This window comes from Monodon monoceros, unplaced genomic scaffold (assembly GCF_005190385.1).
Source record: "Monodon monoceros isolate NGI ecotype Baffin Bay Population unplaced genomic scaffold, NGI_Narwhal_1 Super_Scaffold_13, whole genome shotgun sequence".
Taxonomy (NCBI): domain Eukaryota; kingdom Metazoa; phylum Chordata; class Mammalia; order Artiodactyla; family Monodontidae; genus Monodon; species Monodon monoceros.
In genome coordinates this window covers 24,128,727-24,145,686 of record NW_021703769.1, presented here as the reverse complement: position 1 = coordinate 24,145,686, position 16,960 = coordinate 24,128,727, and the positions used below count along the sequence as shown (strand labels likewise).

The 16,960-nt window shown below is 45.5% G+C and overlaps 2 protein-coding genes across 4 annotated transcripts in view; one reads left to right on the top strand and one right to left on the bottom strand.

Moving 5' to 3' along the window:
* DYNLRB1 (dynein light chain roadblock-type 1) overlaps nucleotides 1-9,593 on the top strand; it is a 19,419-nt gene extending 9,826 nt beyond the window's left edge. The window contains exons 3-4 of one of the 2 annotated variants that reach the window (XM_029219701.1): nucleotides 4,248-4,415; nucleotides 8,100-9,593. In XM_029219701.1, coding sequence (XP_029075534.1) covers nucleotides 4,268-4,415; nucleotides 8,100-8,143 — 192 coding nt within the window. In that variant the 5' untranslated portion in view covers nucleotides 4,248-4,267 and the 3' untranslated portion in view covers nucleotides 8,144-9,593. The remainder of the gene's footprint in view (nucleotides 1-4,247; nucleotides 4,416-8,099) is intronic. The other variant, XM_029219700.1, reaches the window with a different exon arrangement.
* The window catches only part of PIGU (phosphatidylinositol glycan anchor biosynthesis class U), a 127,869-nt gene continuing 115,813 nt past the window's right edge, over nucleotides 4,905-16,960 (bottom strand). Inside the window, exon 12 of one of the 2 annotated variants that reach the window (XM_029219696.1) lies at nucleotides 4,905-5,784. In XM_029219696.1, the coding sequence (XP_029075529.1) occupies nucleotides 5,752-5,784 (33 nt within the window). In that variant the 3' untranslated portion in view covers nucleotides 4,905-5,751. Of the gene's footprint in view, nucleotides 5,785-5,841; nucleotides 5,998-16,960 lie in introns of those variants that run through there. The other variant, XM_029219693.1, reaches the window with a different exon arrangement.

The following is a 16,960-nucleotide window of genomic DNA, read 5'->3' as shown; positions in this document are numbered from 1 at the left end:
TGTGTGTGTGTGTGTGTGTGTGTGTGTGTGTGTGTGTGTGTGTGTGTTTATTTATTTATTTATTGGCCGTGCCGCGTGGCATGTGGGATCTTAGTTCCCCAGCCAGGGATCGAACCCATGTCCCCTGCAATGGAAGCACAGAGCCTTAACCACGGGACTGCCAGGGAAGTCCCTGTGTTTATTTTTAATTTATGTTCCATTCACGGAGCTCCCACTTCAGTCTCTCATTTATATTTCACACAGTGACCCTGCAAAGCAGGGACGTTTGCCCGTTTTTCAGATGAGAAACTGGAAGCTGAGAGCGGTGAGGTAACCTGCCCAAGATCACCCAGCCATAGATGGAGGTGGTCAGAACTCACTGCTCTGTGGGGCCCTTAAGCCCTCTGAAGACTTCCGTTAGAGGTGATCAGTTAAGGATGATTGTATTAGGGACCTTTATTACCTCTCTCAGGCTTTCCTACCCCTATGATTCAGCTCAGCTGCCTCTTCCTGCAGGATGCCTTCCCTGACCATCCCAGCCCAGAGGGATTGCTTCCCGCCCCTAAAATCATGACATGCTCTTGCCCCAATCACTTAGCAACCACCTGCCACTGCCTGTTGATGTCTCAGCCTTGGCCAAATTTAAATGGTGTTTCATAATAAAAGTGTGAGTTTAAGCAGACTTAACCAAGAATGTAAGGAACAGGGCTTCCCTGGTGGTGCAGTGGTTAAGAATCCACCTGCCAATGCAGGGGACACGGGTTCGAGCCCTGGTCCAGGAAAGTCCCACATGCCGTGGAGCAACTAAGCCCATGCATCACAACTACTGAGCCCACGAGCCACAACTACTGAAGCCCATGTGCCGCAACTACTGAAGCCCGCGTGCCGCAACTACTGAAGCCCGCACGCCTAGAGCCCGTGTCGCACAAGAGAAGCCACCGCAATGAGAAGCCTGCACACCGCAACGAAGAGTAGCCCCCGCTCACCGCAGCTAGAGAAAGCCCGCGTGCAGCAGTGAAGACCCAGCGCAGCCAAAAATAAAATAAATAAATAAATTTATTTTTAAAGAAAGAAGAATGTAAGGAACATTCTATTTGTACCTCTCCAGACCCCCTGCCATCTTCTGCTGCTACCCACACAGGGCAAAATAAAAGACACAAATATGTAAACTCTCTGAGGGCAGGGATTTATCTCTTGTATTCACTACTGTGTCCCCAGCACCTGCAACAATGCTGACACAAAGTTGTTGCTTAATAAACATCTGTTAAATTTTGTTAATGTTTTTTAATTGTTGATTGATAGAGGTGGGTTTGGTGAGAGGACCTGGCTATACAACCTGACAGATCTGAGCCCCAGATTAGAAATCATGCCTTCGAGGTGACCAGCCACTTCTGTGGGCTGCACAGTGCCCGTTTGTGAGGGCAAAGGCCTAGAATAGGCAGCCTAGTCATTAGGGGGTCTGTGAGGTGTTCCCCAGCTCTGGCATCCTGTGAATCTGGAATTATCTCGTCCTTGTTTGAAATTATCCCCAGTTTTGGTCCCTGCCCTCCATCCCCACCCTGCCAGCTCCATGTTTTCTTTTGTTTTCAAAGTGAGCCAACAAGAAGTTAGTTTCTTTTCTCCTTTACACAGTGGCTCACTTGGCAGAAATGTGATCACATTCATGACAGTATTTGGGGGTTTTGGGATATTTGTTTATTTTAAATATTTATTTATTCGGCTGCACTGGGTCTTCGTTGCGCCATGCTTGATCTTTGTTGCCACGTGTGGGATCTTTAGTTGCGGCGTGCAAACTCGTAGTTGCTGCATGTGGGATCTAGTTCCCTGACCAGAGATCAAACCCCGGCCCCCTGCATTGGGAGCACGGAGCCTTAGCCACTGGACCACCAGGGAGGTCCCATGACAGTATTTGAACTACTAGAAGTACACCTGTGTCTACTCATTTATCAACAGCCATAAATGCTTAATGCAGTCTCTCTAAAGACACTGGTGAGCACAGCAGACCTGGTTCTGGCCCCCAGGGAGCTTAAAGTCTGCTGGGGGGGCAAACACAATGATCACTTCCATAAAGGTGTGATACCAAACTCGAGTTAACTGCTCTGAAGGACAATTGCATGGTGCTGGGACTGTAGAATGAGGGCACTGACCACATCTGGGGGTGGATGGAGACATGAGGGACAGTGGGAGTCAGGAGAGAATAGGGGAGGGAAAGAAAGTTCGAGGCAGAGGGACGTGAGAGAAGGTGGCCTTGTGGTATGTAAAAGAGAAGGTCAAGAAGTTTGATACCCAAACTTTGCCAGGCCTCGAGACTGGCCCCTCAAGTTTCCTGGGGGATGGGATTTACTGTGTGGGTGATGTTGATAATAAATCAACACTTATTACATGCATACTGTTGCTAAATATTCTCAAATGAATTAACCCATATTTAATCCTCACAGCAGCACTTTGAAGCACAGATGAGGAAATGGAGGCTCAGAGAGGTTAAATCACTTGTGTAAGGCCACAGCCACAAAGGGGCAGAGCCGGGGTATAAGCCCAGGTCATCAGATTTCAGAGTTCCTGCTCAGTCCTTTCCTCAGCTGCTTATACTGCCAACCTCAGGAGGGTTCCACTATTGAATGAGGCCTCGTGGGGCCCTGGTGGGTACATTGTTGCCATCCAGGACCCAACAGCGGCCCTGGTGACCTGGTCATCTTGTCCCTTAAAGACAAGTGATCACTACAACCTGTTCTCATAACTCCACTTGGCTGAAACCAGCTTCTGTGACTCAGCTGCTTCTCCTGCTACCATGCCCTCTTCTGCCCACTCTCATGTTCCTCTACCCTAGTAAGACAAGGTTGGATCAGTTTCTTGCCACTCATGGGTAGGCCTGAGGGTGACTGTCTTTGGCTGATCCCTCAGCTGGTCTGTTATGGGCCAGATAGCAGGGTCCTGGACCCCAAATCCAGCCACTTATGTGTGGGGAGCCACTTGGGCCACATTTGTCACAAGGGCCTGTCATCTGTGGGCACTCAGGGCCTCATCGATGGAGCCTTCTGCTGACATGTTACAGTGATTCATAGGCACCTTATGACCCAATCGTGGCCTGAGGTGGCTCAAGCTGAGCCCTTTTCCTCACCTCCATGACAATAGGCACTGTCCAGTGAGGGAGGTCCATTTAATAGTTCATCACAAGGAAGCAGTCCTCAAAACAGAAAAGGCTTGATGCAGGACGTTGTTCACTGCACAGTAATTAAGTAAAAAATCCAGCCTTAGTACCCAGCAACAGGGGAATGATTAACCCCGTGGAATGGCCACTTGTGGGCTCATTGAAAGCAGTAGCAATGCTGTTTACAAGGGTGTTTGCAGACAGAGAAACAGGCTTTAAATTGGGGGCACAGTCATGTGTATAGACAGTGTGTTTATAACTGGGCTGGGCTTCCCTGGTGGCACTGTGGTTAAGAATCCGCCTCCCAATGCAGGGGACACGGGTTCGAGCCCTGGTCCGGGAAGATCCCACATGCCATGGACCATCTAAGCCCGTGCGCCACTACTGAGCCTGCGCGCTAGAACCCACGAGCCACAACTACTGAAGCCCATGTGCCTAGAGCCCGTGCTCTGCAACAAGAGAAGCCACCTCAATGAGAAGCCCACGCACCGCAATGAAGAGTAGCCCCCGCTCGCTGCAACTATAGAAAGCCCACGCGCAGCAACAAAGACCCAATGCAGCCAAAAATAAAAATAAATTAAAAATAAATAAATTTTAAAAAATAATAATAATAACCATCACACCAGTGATGGTTCTATCTTGACACGGGCTGACCTTTCTTCTTCTATCTACTTTTTAGTATTTACAGATTTGTAGGAGGTATTCTCCTTGTTTCTGTTCTAAGTGTTATGAATGATAGTCTCTCCTTCTTTTGCTGGAAACGAGCCAGTATGATGTGGCCCTGTGAAAGGAGCCTGGCAGTCGAGCCAACAGGCCTGCATTTGAATCCTGACCCCACTGCTTCTCTTTACCTGCTGTGTGACCACAGGCAGGCCACCTCACCACTCAGAGTTTCTGTTGCCTCATTGGCAAGTAAAGATGGTGGCGCCGCCCTTAGAGTAGTTCTGGGGACTGGTGTTGACATACTTCAAGTGCTCAACACTTGCCTGTCAAGCTTTCAGTAAATAGTGGGCCTTGACTGTTAACTGCCAGTCTAGACTAGAATTATGGGAGTGGGGCTAAGAGCTGGGCAGAAAGGGACCCCAATGTTCTGCTCAGTCTCTGTCTTCTCTCCCCTCAGGCATTCCCATCAAGAGCACCATGGACAATCCCACCACCACACAGTATGCCAACCTCATGCACAACTTCATCTTGAAGGCCCGGAGCACCGTGCGTGAAATTGACCCCCAGAATGACCTCACCTTCCTTCGAATTCGCTCCAAGAAAAATGAAATTATGGTTGCACCAGGTAAGGGGTCTTCCACATCCCCACTTAGGAGCAGACCCTCACAGTGCATGCTCTGTAGCTATCAGGACAGCTTAGCACATGGGTGTCTCCATAGGTTCCACAGAAAGGCCTGAAGAGCAGAAGGTGCAGATTTGATTGCCTTACCACCTGGCCTGTCTCCAGCTGGCGTCCCCAACAAGTACTCATTCACAGTGACTCTAGGCCAGACCCTGTCCTGGGTTCTAGGCCACAGCGGGGAATTATGTTCTCATGGGGGAGAGAGACATATAAGCATATCACAGTGTAATCCTCACCTTGATGTGGGGGAATTCAAGGAGCACTTGGGAACATAGAGGAGGGTGTGATTAGGGCTGCTTGTGTCTGCTTGTGGCGGTCAGCAAAGGCTTCCCAGAGGAGGGAGCATTTGAGCTGAGTCTTGAGGGCACAGGTGAAGAGTAAGCAAGCAGGGTGGGGCTTGGGGGCGCCGGGGGTGGGAAAGCTACGCTTGAAGAAAAAGGAATTCAGTGCTTCTAAACCAAAGTGTGAGGCAAAAACACCATGCGCTATTTTATCCTTGAAAAAATGTTAATTTGCCCACTTCCAAACGATAGTCCTATTTCTCTGGACCCCATGCAGACAGCCCTTCCTCCAGCACTGGAAGAGATTGCTGATTTTGTTTCACATGAAGTGCTTGGCTTGCACTTGGGGACTGTGTGGTGCAAACAATACCTGTCTTAGGTGTTAGGATCATTCTCAGGATGAGGAGATGCTTACCGTGGGAGGAACCCATAAGGACTAGGACCACAGGAGGGGACAGCAGGGCCACCTGCCCTGCCCTGCCTCACCTCACTCACATGCACAGCCTGGAGTGGTAGACCCTCCAGGACTGTTTTTGCAGTTACTTCTCCCCCTCCATCTCCATTTTGGCTGAGCCCGGTGGTTGAGTGTGCCTGAGCTAAATGTGCACATGGTGATGGAGGCGGCAGCAGTGAAGCTTGTCTAGGGCACCAGGATATGTGTAGGAAGGAGTGTGAGGTGATACGTTTCATCCAGTTTAGAAGGGGCCTCAAACGCCAAACTCAGCTGCATGGACTTGACCCTGTGAGCAGAGGTTTTTTTAAGGCAGGAGGTGATAGGATTGTGATTGGGGGCCTGGATGAAAGAGGGCAGTGGGGAGGCTGGGACATTGACTGCCCCTGGGCTTTGCAACACAGGTGCCGAGGAGGCTGGCTGCAGAATTCTGAGGTATTTGATGGCGGTCAACCACTCCTTGCAGCAGAGCAATATTGGTTCCCAGGCCTGTTCGGGTCCAGTTGAGCTGCTTGGAAGGATGTGAAGGAGAGACCCATAGAGCCAGTCACAGGGGCCCACAGTCTCCTGGGGACACTCCCTGGAGGGGTGGGGACAGAGCAGGTCAGTCACAAATAAGAACCTAGGATAACTTCAGAGTCATTTATTCCAAAAACATACATACACTGTTTATCAATTTAATCACTGTCTAATGCATCTCCAACCGATGATGAGGTCTCTGATTCTGTCAGCAAAAACAGACTGCAGCAGGCACAGCATCTGTTTTCCCGGCTTCACCTCTTACGAGCATGACCTGTAGCAAATCACAGAACACCTCCGAACCTCTGTTTCCACATCTGTAAAGTGTCTGGTAGGGGCCATTACTGCTCTGGTATTCTGAGATGCCTCATCTGGTTGAGTATGTTGGCACGAGTTTGGGCAGAAAGACTTGGAATCAGATTTGAACTCGCATCCCTCCCAAGACTTCATGCTGTGTGATTACAGACAAACCTCCACTCCCCTAGAAATTAGGCTACCAACCCTCCAAATCAGAGCAGACCTTGTGCCCCACCTGGAAGCTCACAATGTGAAGCAAGGACAGATTATGTGGTCTCCAAGTCGACAGACTCTCGGTGGACAGCATCTCTTGGCTTAAAGCTTCCAGGAATGTCTGCTCTGGAACAGCTGAGTTAACACAGTATAATCAAGCTTTAACACACTGCTTCCCACAGAGCACTGGGAGTGCTATTATTGAATGTAGAGCTTGATTATTCGGAAGAAAAGACACTGGCATTGCTAATAGTATCTGTTTTTATCAGTTTTATCGGTGGCTTGTTAATTATTTCTATTTTTATTAGTGATTTTTCACTTATGCAGATTGCTTAGCCATGAAACTTAAGTCTTTTTTTTTTTTTTTGAAACTTAAGTCTTATAATATCTGTTCCTTCCCAGATGTCCATTGTCATGGGAAGAAGCAACCTTCAGGCTTGAATCTGAACAGACACAAAGCAGACATGGCCAAGGTCCTGCCATTTTTCACATGTTCAGCAGGGGGGCAGACCAGAGGCATTCAGCGTCTGAGTCAAACCCAGCTACCCCACCTGGCATGTTTACCTTGGCTTGGGCAAGTCATTTAATTCTCTGAGCCTTAGTGTTCTCATTAGTAAAAATGAGAAAACACTGGGCCCTGCCTCATAGAGTGATTCAAGGATTCATTGAGGTGCTGTATGAGAAGTGATTGACCCAGAGCCAGCACGTGGAAGCCTTCGTGAATGTTTGCAGTTTGATTATTAAGTGGGCAAAGCTGAAACACCCCGCTTCTCCCACTTCCTCTTTTATAAAGTAAGAGGCAGTCAGGCTCACCCCAGAGGACTTGGACTTGCTATGATTTCATGGTGGACATTCCTTCTGACTGGCTGGATCTGCAGAGCTGAAATTCAGGTAGCTTTGGACCCCTTTGACCTGGTGCCTTTGAAATTTTCTACTCCAGGAGGCTCTGGAAGGCTAGCAACTGAACTTATGACAGAACTGACATTAACCCAAGACCAGCGGGGTTGAGGTTAGAATTCTATCTTTGATACTAACTGGCTGGGTAACCTTAAACTAGTGGTTCTTCGTGCAGCATCAGCATCACCTGGGAACTTGTTAAAAATGCAAATTATCTGGCTCCACTCCAGACCCACTGAGTCCAAAGCCCTGGGGGTGGGACCAGCAGTGTTGTTTTAAACAGCCTTCCAAGTGATTCCGACACCCTGTAGTTTGAGAACCATTGCTGTAGGAAACCTTGAACCTGAGTTTCCCTACCCCAAAAAACGTGATAATCCTACCTCCCTGTTGGTACTGGGAAGATTAGAAATGAGGATGCGGGGACTTCCCTGGTGGTCCACTGGTTAAGAATCCGCCTTCCAATTCAGGGGACGCGGGTTCGAACCCTGGTCAGGGAACTAAGATCCCACATGCCGCAGGGCAGCTAAGCCCACGCACCACAACTACTGAGTCCACATGCCTCAACAAGAGAAAAACGCGTATGCCACAACTAGAGAGAAGCCCACACGCCACAAGGAAAGATCCTGCATGCCTCAACAAAGATCCCTTATGCCACAACTAAGACCTGATGCAGCCAAATAAAAAAAAAAAGAAAGAAAGAAATGAGGATGCGCTGCTGAGCACCACTGCCGGGTAGGGTGAGGGCCCCGCTTCGTGGCAGCCACATGTGCAGAAGCCCCCATAGGAAATTTGCAAGTTTATCTTCTGTTTCCCCAGCAATTGGAAGCAGCCTGAGTATTGATGCTTTTTATCCCTCTCTGCCCCACCACCACTTTACAGTTGGTGTTTTAATGATTTATTGGCTTTGTGGTGTGTTTTTCTCCCATTTTACATTTAGTGATTTGTTTTTTCATTTTTCCTCTTTTGCAGATAAAGACTATTTCCTGATTGTGATTCAGAATCCAACCGAATAAGCCGCTCTCTTGGCTCCCTGCGTCATTCCTTAATTTAATGCCCCTCAAGAATAATAGCATTAATCATGTCAACTGACTGGCATATGGAAGTCACCTTACAGCCCTCTCAGACCAATCCGGCTGCAGCTCCACCTACCCCACCAAAGTCATCTCTCTGCTGGCCAGTCGCACCTGATTTTCCAGGAGGAAAATCCCATCCAGGTTTATGGAGCAAGAGATTGTGAGACGCCCACACACCCTGTTTCCTTCTGACTTTGAGTTCACTTTGTTGCCCTTGGAAAAGGCTGTTTTTCTTTAACTAAAAATAACCAAACCGCTTTCCCTGCTGTGTGTCTTTAAACACTAGGTTGAAAAGGCCTCCCTTCCTGTGTAATCACGTGGTCTGAAGGCTGAGCCCGGTGCCCCCATGGTGGATTGTGCTCCATACTGCACCTGTGGCCACACTTTCTGTGCTGGACCTGTTTTATGACTGGTGTCCTGGTTTCTGGGCCTCTTGTCCCTAGCCACCCCTTTTATCATTTCTCACCCCCACCAATGTTTTGAAAGCTTTTTTTTGACTACACTTAACTGGGGAAAGGAAAGGAAAGGAGTGAAATTTGTTGAGTACCAGGTGTGGCTTATATCATCCACATAGTTCCCTACAGACGGAGTGGTAAAACCATCTTAAAGATGAGGAAGTTGGGTTCTCAAGAATGACTTGCCTGAGGTCTCACAGCCGGGAGCACAGGTGTCTGACTCCAAAAGCTCTGCTCTTTCCACACTACCTTCCCCAGAAATCCCAGATGGTCTGGTTCACCCGAGTGAGCTCATTCTGGATAAGCATCCACCTTCCCTTAGACTCGAGTCCTGGGGTGCGGTGGGGATGAGGGGCTGCACCGGCCACTCAGGCTGTAGGCCACTCGTCATCCAAACTATGCTTGGGCCCTACCCTAGACCAATTAAATCATAATCCCTGAGAGTAAGCTCTGGGCATCATCAGTTTGTAAAAGCTCCCTGGACATACAGCTAGGGTTGAGAACCACTGGCATAGCCCTTCATGCCCTGGTTAAGAGTACAGCAGGCTATAGCAAAAATATCATTCAGAGATAAGAACTTCTGAAAGATAAAAAATGTGAAGGGAATAAATGCAACAGAAGAGTTGCAAGATAAAGTTGAGAAAATCTCCCAAAAGGTGGGGAAAAAAATGGAAGAGAAAAGTTTAGAAGATTAAAGGGTCAGTCCAGGATATTCAACATCTGATTAACAGGATTTCCAGAAAGAGAAAGTGGGGTAGAAAATTATCAACAAGAGACTATAAGAATATTTTCTAGAAGTAAGGACATAAGTTTCCGCATTGAAAGATCTGAGTGTCTAGAGCAGTTAATTTTAAAAAGACCCATGCCAGGCCTCATCATCATGAAATCTCAGGACACTATGGATAGATACGATCCAGAGAGAGAAAAAAGAAAAACAGGGTACAAAGGATTAGAAATCACAACAGCACTGGACATCCCAACAGCATCATTAGGAACTAGAAGAGAATGCCCTCAAAATTCTGATTAAAAATAATTTACAACCTAGAGTTCCATACCCAGCCAAACTATTAGCCAAGTTTAAGAATAAGGTAAATATTTTCGGACAGTAGAAGGTCATGTGTATTTATCTGCCATGCACTGTTTCTCAGGAAGCTACCGAAGAATGTACATCAGAATAAGGGAGTGAAGGAAAGAGTGTAAAGCAGAGTATCCAGGCAATTTGAGGCTCCAACACGAGAGAAGGTCAAAAGGGTTATGTCAGGATTGTGGTGAAGGGTGCTGGGTAGTAAACCTAGAAAGAAATGCTGAATGGGGTAGGAGGTTGTTTCCAAGAAGAAAACAAAACTGATAGGTCATCTCAGGTTTTTGAACACATTCAGAGGAGATTTTGAGCTTGAGTTTTCAGAGAAGTTTGAGAAGCCTAAACATTCTTTGTTCAGGAGGCCTGAAAGGAAAGTCAAGGGCAGGAGGTGGGGATTTGGGAGTCACTGTCATGTTGGAGGCACTAATGGGTGTGAACGTGGACATGACCAGGATGACATGAGAGGGCTGAGGAAAGCTGAGGGCCAAGGCAGGGTGAGAACGCTGAGGAGCAGCTGGAGGCTGGAAAGGCCAAGGGGAGGCAACCTCACCAGGTGACCGGCCAGCTCTAAGGGCCAGCATCTGGGAAGGGCAGGGGCTAAGGACACAGCAGGAGGGGAAGGGGGTGGCAACCCTGGCCCTGTCATTCAGGGAGGTGGGGTGAGAACTGAGCACTCCTTTGGCTAGAGAGAGAGAAGGGGACCAAGGGAGTGAGGCCCAGAGGAAGGAAAGGCCAGGTCCAAGGTCCCATGTGGGAAGTGAGGTTGGTGGTCATGGCCTACACTTCCCAGTGAATCCAGAAAGACTTCAAGGAGTAAGGGTGGGGTAGTCCCAGACAGAGGCTTGGGGACCCCTGGGTGGGTTTCAGATCCTCCAATCTCTGGAGAATTCCATTTAGAGTTCTGCAAACAGGAACAACCAACCCTTACTCAAAGATGATGACCCTGACTCAGACCTCATTCCTCCTGGGTCCTCCCAACATGAGGCCCATTTTACAAGTGAGTTCACTGCCTTAAATAAGATGCCACAGCCCCATGGTACCAAAGTTGGTCCATCTGATTCCAGGCCCTGTTTCCCCAGGACTCTTTTCCCTCCTGGTCACTCACTGATCCTTGACCTCAGACGTAGGCTCTGTTACTGTCTCCATTTTGCAGATGAAGAAACTGAGGCTCCAGAGGGAAAGAATTTGCTCAAAGTTATGCAGTAAGTGCTAAAGGTACTTCAGACCCAGATCTGTCTGCTGTTGTGTAAAGGAGCAAACAGATGCTCAGAGAAGGAACCTGCCATGGTCACACAGTAATTGGTGGCCAACCCGGCCAGGGGTTGCTCCACCTTCATGTGACAGGCCAGCCAAGGACAGCTCTCTGCCCTTCCTTAGGCCCATGAGTCCCAGTCAGAAGCCACAGAACAGCACAGATCAGACACTGCCCTGAGCTGACATTGTTCCCCAACAATCCTGAACAGTCCTCTTAGAGCCCCTTAGTGCCCAGTAGCAGTGATCAAGCCAGACCCAGTCTGTGCACATGGAGCAGGCAGGAGACCCACGCTCAGGTAGGCAGTGACTCAGAGATGACACCGTGGGTACTCAGAGGAGAGGTCCTCGCCCAACAAGTATTTACTGAGCACCTACCATGTGCTACATTCTGTCTAGGTGCTGGGATAGCACAGGAACCAAATATATAGGAAATGCTGCCCTTAAGGGGCTTGCATGTTAGTGGGAAAGAGAAATAAAACAAAACACATTTTAAAAACTATATAGCATGTTAAATTTAAGCCCACAAGTAGATACCATTACATGACCACCATAATGGCTAAAATTTTGAAAACTGGCAATACCAAATATCAACAAGAAAGCAGAGCAACTGGAACTCCCATATATTGTTGACAGGAATCTAAAATGGAACATTAGTTTCAGGTGTACAACATAATGATTCAATATTTGTATATTGTGAAGTGATCACCACAATAAGTCTAGTTAACATCTGTCACCATAGGTAGTTAAAAAATTTTTTTTATCATGAGAACTTTAAGGTGTACTCTTTTAGGAACTTTCAAATATAGACTACAGTATTATTAACCATAGTCACCATGCTGTACATTATATGCCCATGACTTTTATATGTTTATTTTATAACTGGAAGTTTGTATCTTTGGGCACTCATTTCACCATGCCATACCCCCAGCCCCGCCTCCAATCTGTTCTGTTTTCTGTCTCTATGAGCTTGTTTTTTTTGTTCTATTTGCTTGGTTTGTTGTGTGTGGGTTTGTTGTTGTGGTGGTGGGTTTTTGGTTTTTTTTTGCCGTACTGCATGACTTGCAGGATCTTAGTTTCCCCGCCAAGGATTGAACCTGGGCCGCTGGCAGTGAGAGCGGGGAGTCCTAACCACTGGCTGCCAGGGAATTCCCTTATTTGCTTGTTTTTTAGATACCACACATAAGTGAGATTATGGTCCATCCATGTCTCATATGACAAGATTTCCTTCCTTTTTATGTCTGAATAATAATATTCCATTGTATATATATGCTACATTTTCTTCATCTGTTCCTCTATTGATGGACACTTAGGTTGTATCTTGGCTATTGTAAATAATGCTACAATGAACATAAGGGGGTACATATATCTTTTCAAGATGGTGATTTCATTTCCTTTGGATAAAGGAAATACGTTATCCAAAGTATATTCAGAAGTGGAATTGCTGGATCATATGATAGTTCTATTTTTAGTTTTTTGAGGAGCCTCCATGCTGTTTTCCATAGTTGTTGGGACCAATTTACATTCCCACCAATAGTGCACAAGGGTTCCCTTTTCTCCACATCCTCACCAACATTTATTTCTTGTCTTGAGAACAGCCATTCTAACAGGTGTGAGGTGCTATCTCATTGTGTTTTCAATTTGCATTTCCCTGATGATTAGTGATATGGAGCACCTTTCATGTACCTGTGTCTTTTTTGGAAAAAATGTCTACTCAGATCCTCTGCCCGTTTTTTTAATTGGATTGGTTTTTGCTATTGAGTCATATAAGTTATTTATATATTTTGGATATTAACCCCTTATCAGTTACAGGATTTGCAAAAATTTTCTCCTATTTGGTGGGTTGTCTTTTCATTTTGTTGATGCACAGAAGCTTTTAAGTTTGATGTAGTCCCAGTTGTTTATTTTTGCTTCTGTTGCCTTTGCGTTTGGTGTCAATTCCAAAAAATCATTGCCAAGACTGATGTCAAGGAGCTTATCATCTATGTTGTCTTCTAAGGGTTTTCTGGTTTCAGGTTTTACATTCAAGTCTTTAATCTATTTTGAGTTGGTTTTTGTGTATAGTGTAAGACAGTGGTCCAGTGTCATTCTTTTGCATGTGGCTGTCCAGTTTTCCCACGAAGAGACTGTTCTTTCCCCATTGTGTACTCTTGGCTTCTTTGTAGATAAATTGACCAGATATGCATGGGTTTATTTCCGGGCTCTCTATTCTGTTCCACTGATCTATGTGTCTTTTTATGTCAATATAATATTGTTTTATAATAGCTTTGTAATATAGTTTGAAATCAGGGAGTGTAATGCCTCCAGCTTTGTTCTTCTTTCTCAAGACTCCTTTGGCTATTCAGGGTCTTTTGTGATTCCATACAAATCTTATTTTATTTTTTATTATTTTTTTAAAATAAATTTATTTATTTTTGGCTGCATTGGGTCTTCGTTGCTGTGCGCGGGCTTTCTCTAGTTGTGGCGAGTGGGAGCTACTCTTCCTTGCAGTGCGTGGGCTTCTCATTGCAGTGGCTTCTCTTGTTGCAGAGCACAGGCTCTAGGAGCACGGGCTTCAGTAGTTGTGGCACGTGGGCTCAGTAGTTGTGGTGCATGGAGTTAGTTGCTCCACAGCATGTGGGATCTTCCAAGACTAGGGCTCGAACCTGTGTCCCCTGCATTGGCAGGAGGATTCTTAACCACTGCGCCACCAGGGAAGACCCCCATACAAATTTTACAATTGTTTGTTCTATTTCTGTGAAAAAGGCCATTGGAATTTTAATAGGGCTTGCACTGAACCTGTAGATTGCTTTGGGTAGTATGGACATTTTAACAATGTTAATTCTTCCAATCCAAATGAGCACAGAATATCTTTCCATTTATTTATGTCTACTTCAAGTTTTTTCATTAGTGTCTTCTAATTTTCAGTGTGCAGATCTTTCACCTCCTTAGTTAAATTTATTCCTAGGTAATTCATTCATTTTGATGCAATTTTAAATGGAATTGTTTTCTTAATTTCTCTTTCTCATAATTTGTTATTAGTGTATAGGAATGCAACAGATTTTTGTATATTGATTTTGTATCCTGCAACTTTACTGAATTTGTTTATTAGTTCTAACAGTTTTTTCGGTTAAGTCTTTAGTGTTTTCTATGTATAATATGATGTCATCTGCAAATAGTGACAGTTTTACTTCTTCCTTTCCCATTTTGGATATCTTTTATTTCTTTTTCTTGTCGAATTGCTCTGGCTATGACTTCCAATACTATGTTGAATAAATGTGATGACAGTGGAAATCCTTGCCTTGTTCCTGATGTTAGAGGAAAAGCTTTCAGCTTTGAGTATGATGTTAGCTATGGGCTTGTCATATATGGCCTTTATTATGTTGAGATATGGTCCCTCTGTACCCACTTTGTTGAGATTTTTTATCATAAACAAATGTTGAATTGCAACTTACTGAAATGCATCATAAAGATAAAATGGATGCATGGACAGATTGACAGATAGTGATGATGCAAATGGAGCAAGGGTTAAGTGTAGAATGTAACTGGTAGGTATATGGGTGGTCACTGAACAATTATTTCAAGTGTTCTATTTGCTTGAAAGTTTTCATCACAAAATGTTTAGGAAAAGCGTATAACATATTAGAATGTGATAACTGCTCTGGCAAAAAAATTAAGCAAGGTGTTGGGAAGGAGGATAGAGAGTGACTGGGGTGGGGGCTGCAGTATTAAATAAGCTCATTCAGGAAGGCCTCCCTGAGGAGACCTTGGAAATTAGAGAGTGAGCCACAAAGAGATTTTGGAGAAGAATGCTCCAGGGAAAGGGACCAGTAAGTACAGAAATGCTCTAGGGCACATGTGTGTCTGGGATTCCCGGAATAGTGATAGCAAGGAGGCCAGTGTAGTTGAAGCCAAGGGGGCAAGGGTGAGGTAGATAAGCCCAGAAGAGCAGCAGGAAGGCAGCTCCTGCAGGCCTCATGGCATACTGTTCAGCCTTTGACTTTTACTTTGAGTGGCGTGAAGAAATAGCATGATCCAACACCTGTGTGCACAGGAGGACTCTTGTCAGTGTAGTGAGACCAGGCTCAAGTGGGCAAGGCCAAAGCAAGGAGACCAGGGTGGAAATGATGGCAGTAGACGGACAACAGATGATGGTGGCTCTGACTTGAGTGGCAGGAGTGGAAGTGGTGAGAGGTGGTCAGATTCTGGAGATATTTTGAATGTGGAACCAAGAGGATTTGGGCCCGGAGAATGTGTGGGGCTGTGGGAAAGAAAGGAGTCAAAGATGACAGGTGTGGAGAGGGAGGGTTACAATCAGAGTCCATTTTAGGGGAAGATCATGGGTTCATTTTGGGGAGGTCAAGTTTGAGATGTCTGCTAGACTTCCAAGTAGAGACATAGAGTAGTAGGCCAGCCCTTTGGATTCAGGGAAGATAGAGAGGAGGAAGAAGTGAGCAGAGTAACCAGAGGACTGGTGGAGGGAGTGTCAGCCCTGCTGACTGGTCAGGTAAGGGAAAGATGGAGCACAGACCATCTGTTGGATTTGGGGGATGGGCCTATCCCCAAAGGCTTAGCCTGACAAAAGAAAGGTGCAACCACTTCCTCAAGGCCATGGCCGACCTAGTTCTTTCAACTGCTCTTAATGACTGATCACAATCTCCTGCAACATTGTGTATGTGAGATGTGTCCACTTTGACACACACAGTTCTGGATCAAGAGTCAGCAAACTAAAGCCCTCAGGCCAAATTTGTCTGTTTCAGCAAATAAAGTATTATTAGGACACAGCCTTGCCCATTCAGATTGTCTAGGCCTGCTTCCACACTCCAACAGAACTGAGTAGTTGCCAGAGACCATATGGCCTGCAAAGCTGAAAATATTTACTTTCTGTGCTTTGAAAGGGAAAGCCTGCTGACCCCTTCTCTCCCTCTTTCACTACAGGAATGTCCTGTTGTTCTGTTACACAAGATATTTAATAGGACATTTAGGTGGCTTCTAATTTTTTTTTGTTATTTTGAAAATGTTCCAATAAACATACTTAACTGTATTTCTTTGGGCTCATGTGCACACCCACAAGTTTAATTCCTGGTTTGGAGGATATGAGTATTTCAGTTTTGGTAGATTTTGTCAAATTGCTCCCTAATGTAGCTGAAATTATTTACACTCCCATCAGCAGTGTAAAGAGTTCTCATTTTCCCATATTACCCTAAAACTTAGTATTGTGTGTTGTTAGACTTTATTAGTTAGCAATCTTTTATTGTTTGTAGATTCCTTTGGGTTTTCTGGCTGTGAATGATAGTTTTGCTCCTTTCTTTTCCTTGTCTTGGTACTCTGGCTGGGCCCTCCATGCAATATTTGCATTTTGTTCAATAATACAATTAGGGGCTTCCCTGGTGGCGCAGTGGGTGAGAGTCCGCCTGCCGATGCAGGGGACACGGGTTCGTGCCCCGGTCCGGGAAGATCCCACATGCCGCGGAGCGGCTGGGCCCGTGAGCCATGGCCGCTGAACTTGCACGTCTGGAGCCTGTGCTCTGCAATGGGAGAGGCCACTACAGTGAGAGGCCTGCGTACTGCAAAATAATAATAATAATTAATAATACAATTAAAAATTCTGTTCTTGGCTCTAAAGGGAATAATGCTTAACATTTATCATATAGTATGGTGTTCTACCATTAAGTATAATGTTTGATGCAGGTTTGGTTTTTTTTATTATTATTATTTTGGGAGAAAACTAAAAATCCATCTGGACTACTTTTTGTTTTTTTGTATATGGCTACTCAGTTTGTCTATTTCTTTTTTAATTAGTCTTGGCAAATTATCTTTTACTAGAAAATTGTCCATTTCATCTAAGTTTTTAGTGTATTGGCATAAAGTTTATAATCTTATTTTTGTCATTTCTGCTATATCTGTAGTTATACCCCTTTTGCATATTAATGTTTATTTTATTGGTCTTTTCAAAGATCCAGCTTTGTTTTGTGGTACATACTAGTGCTT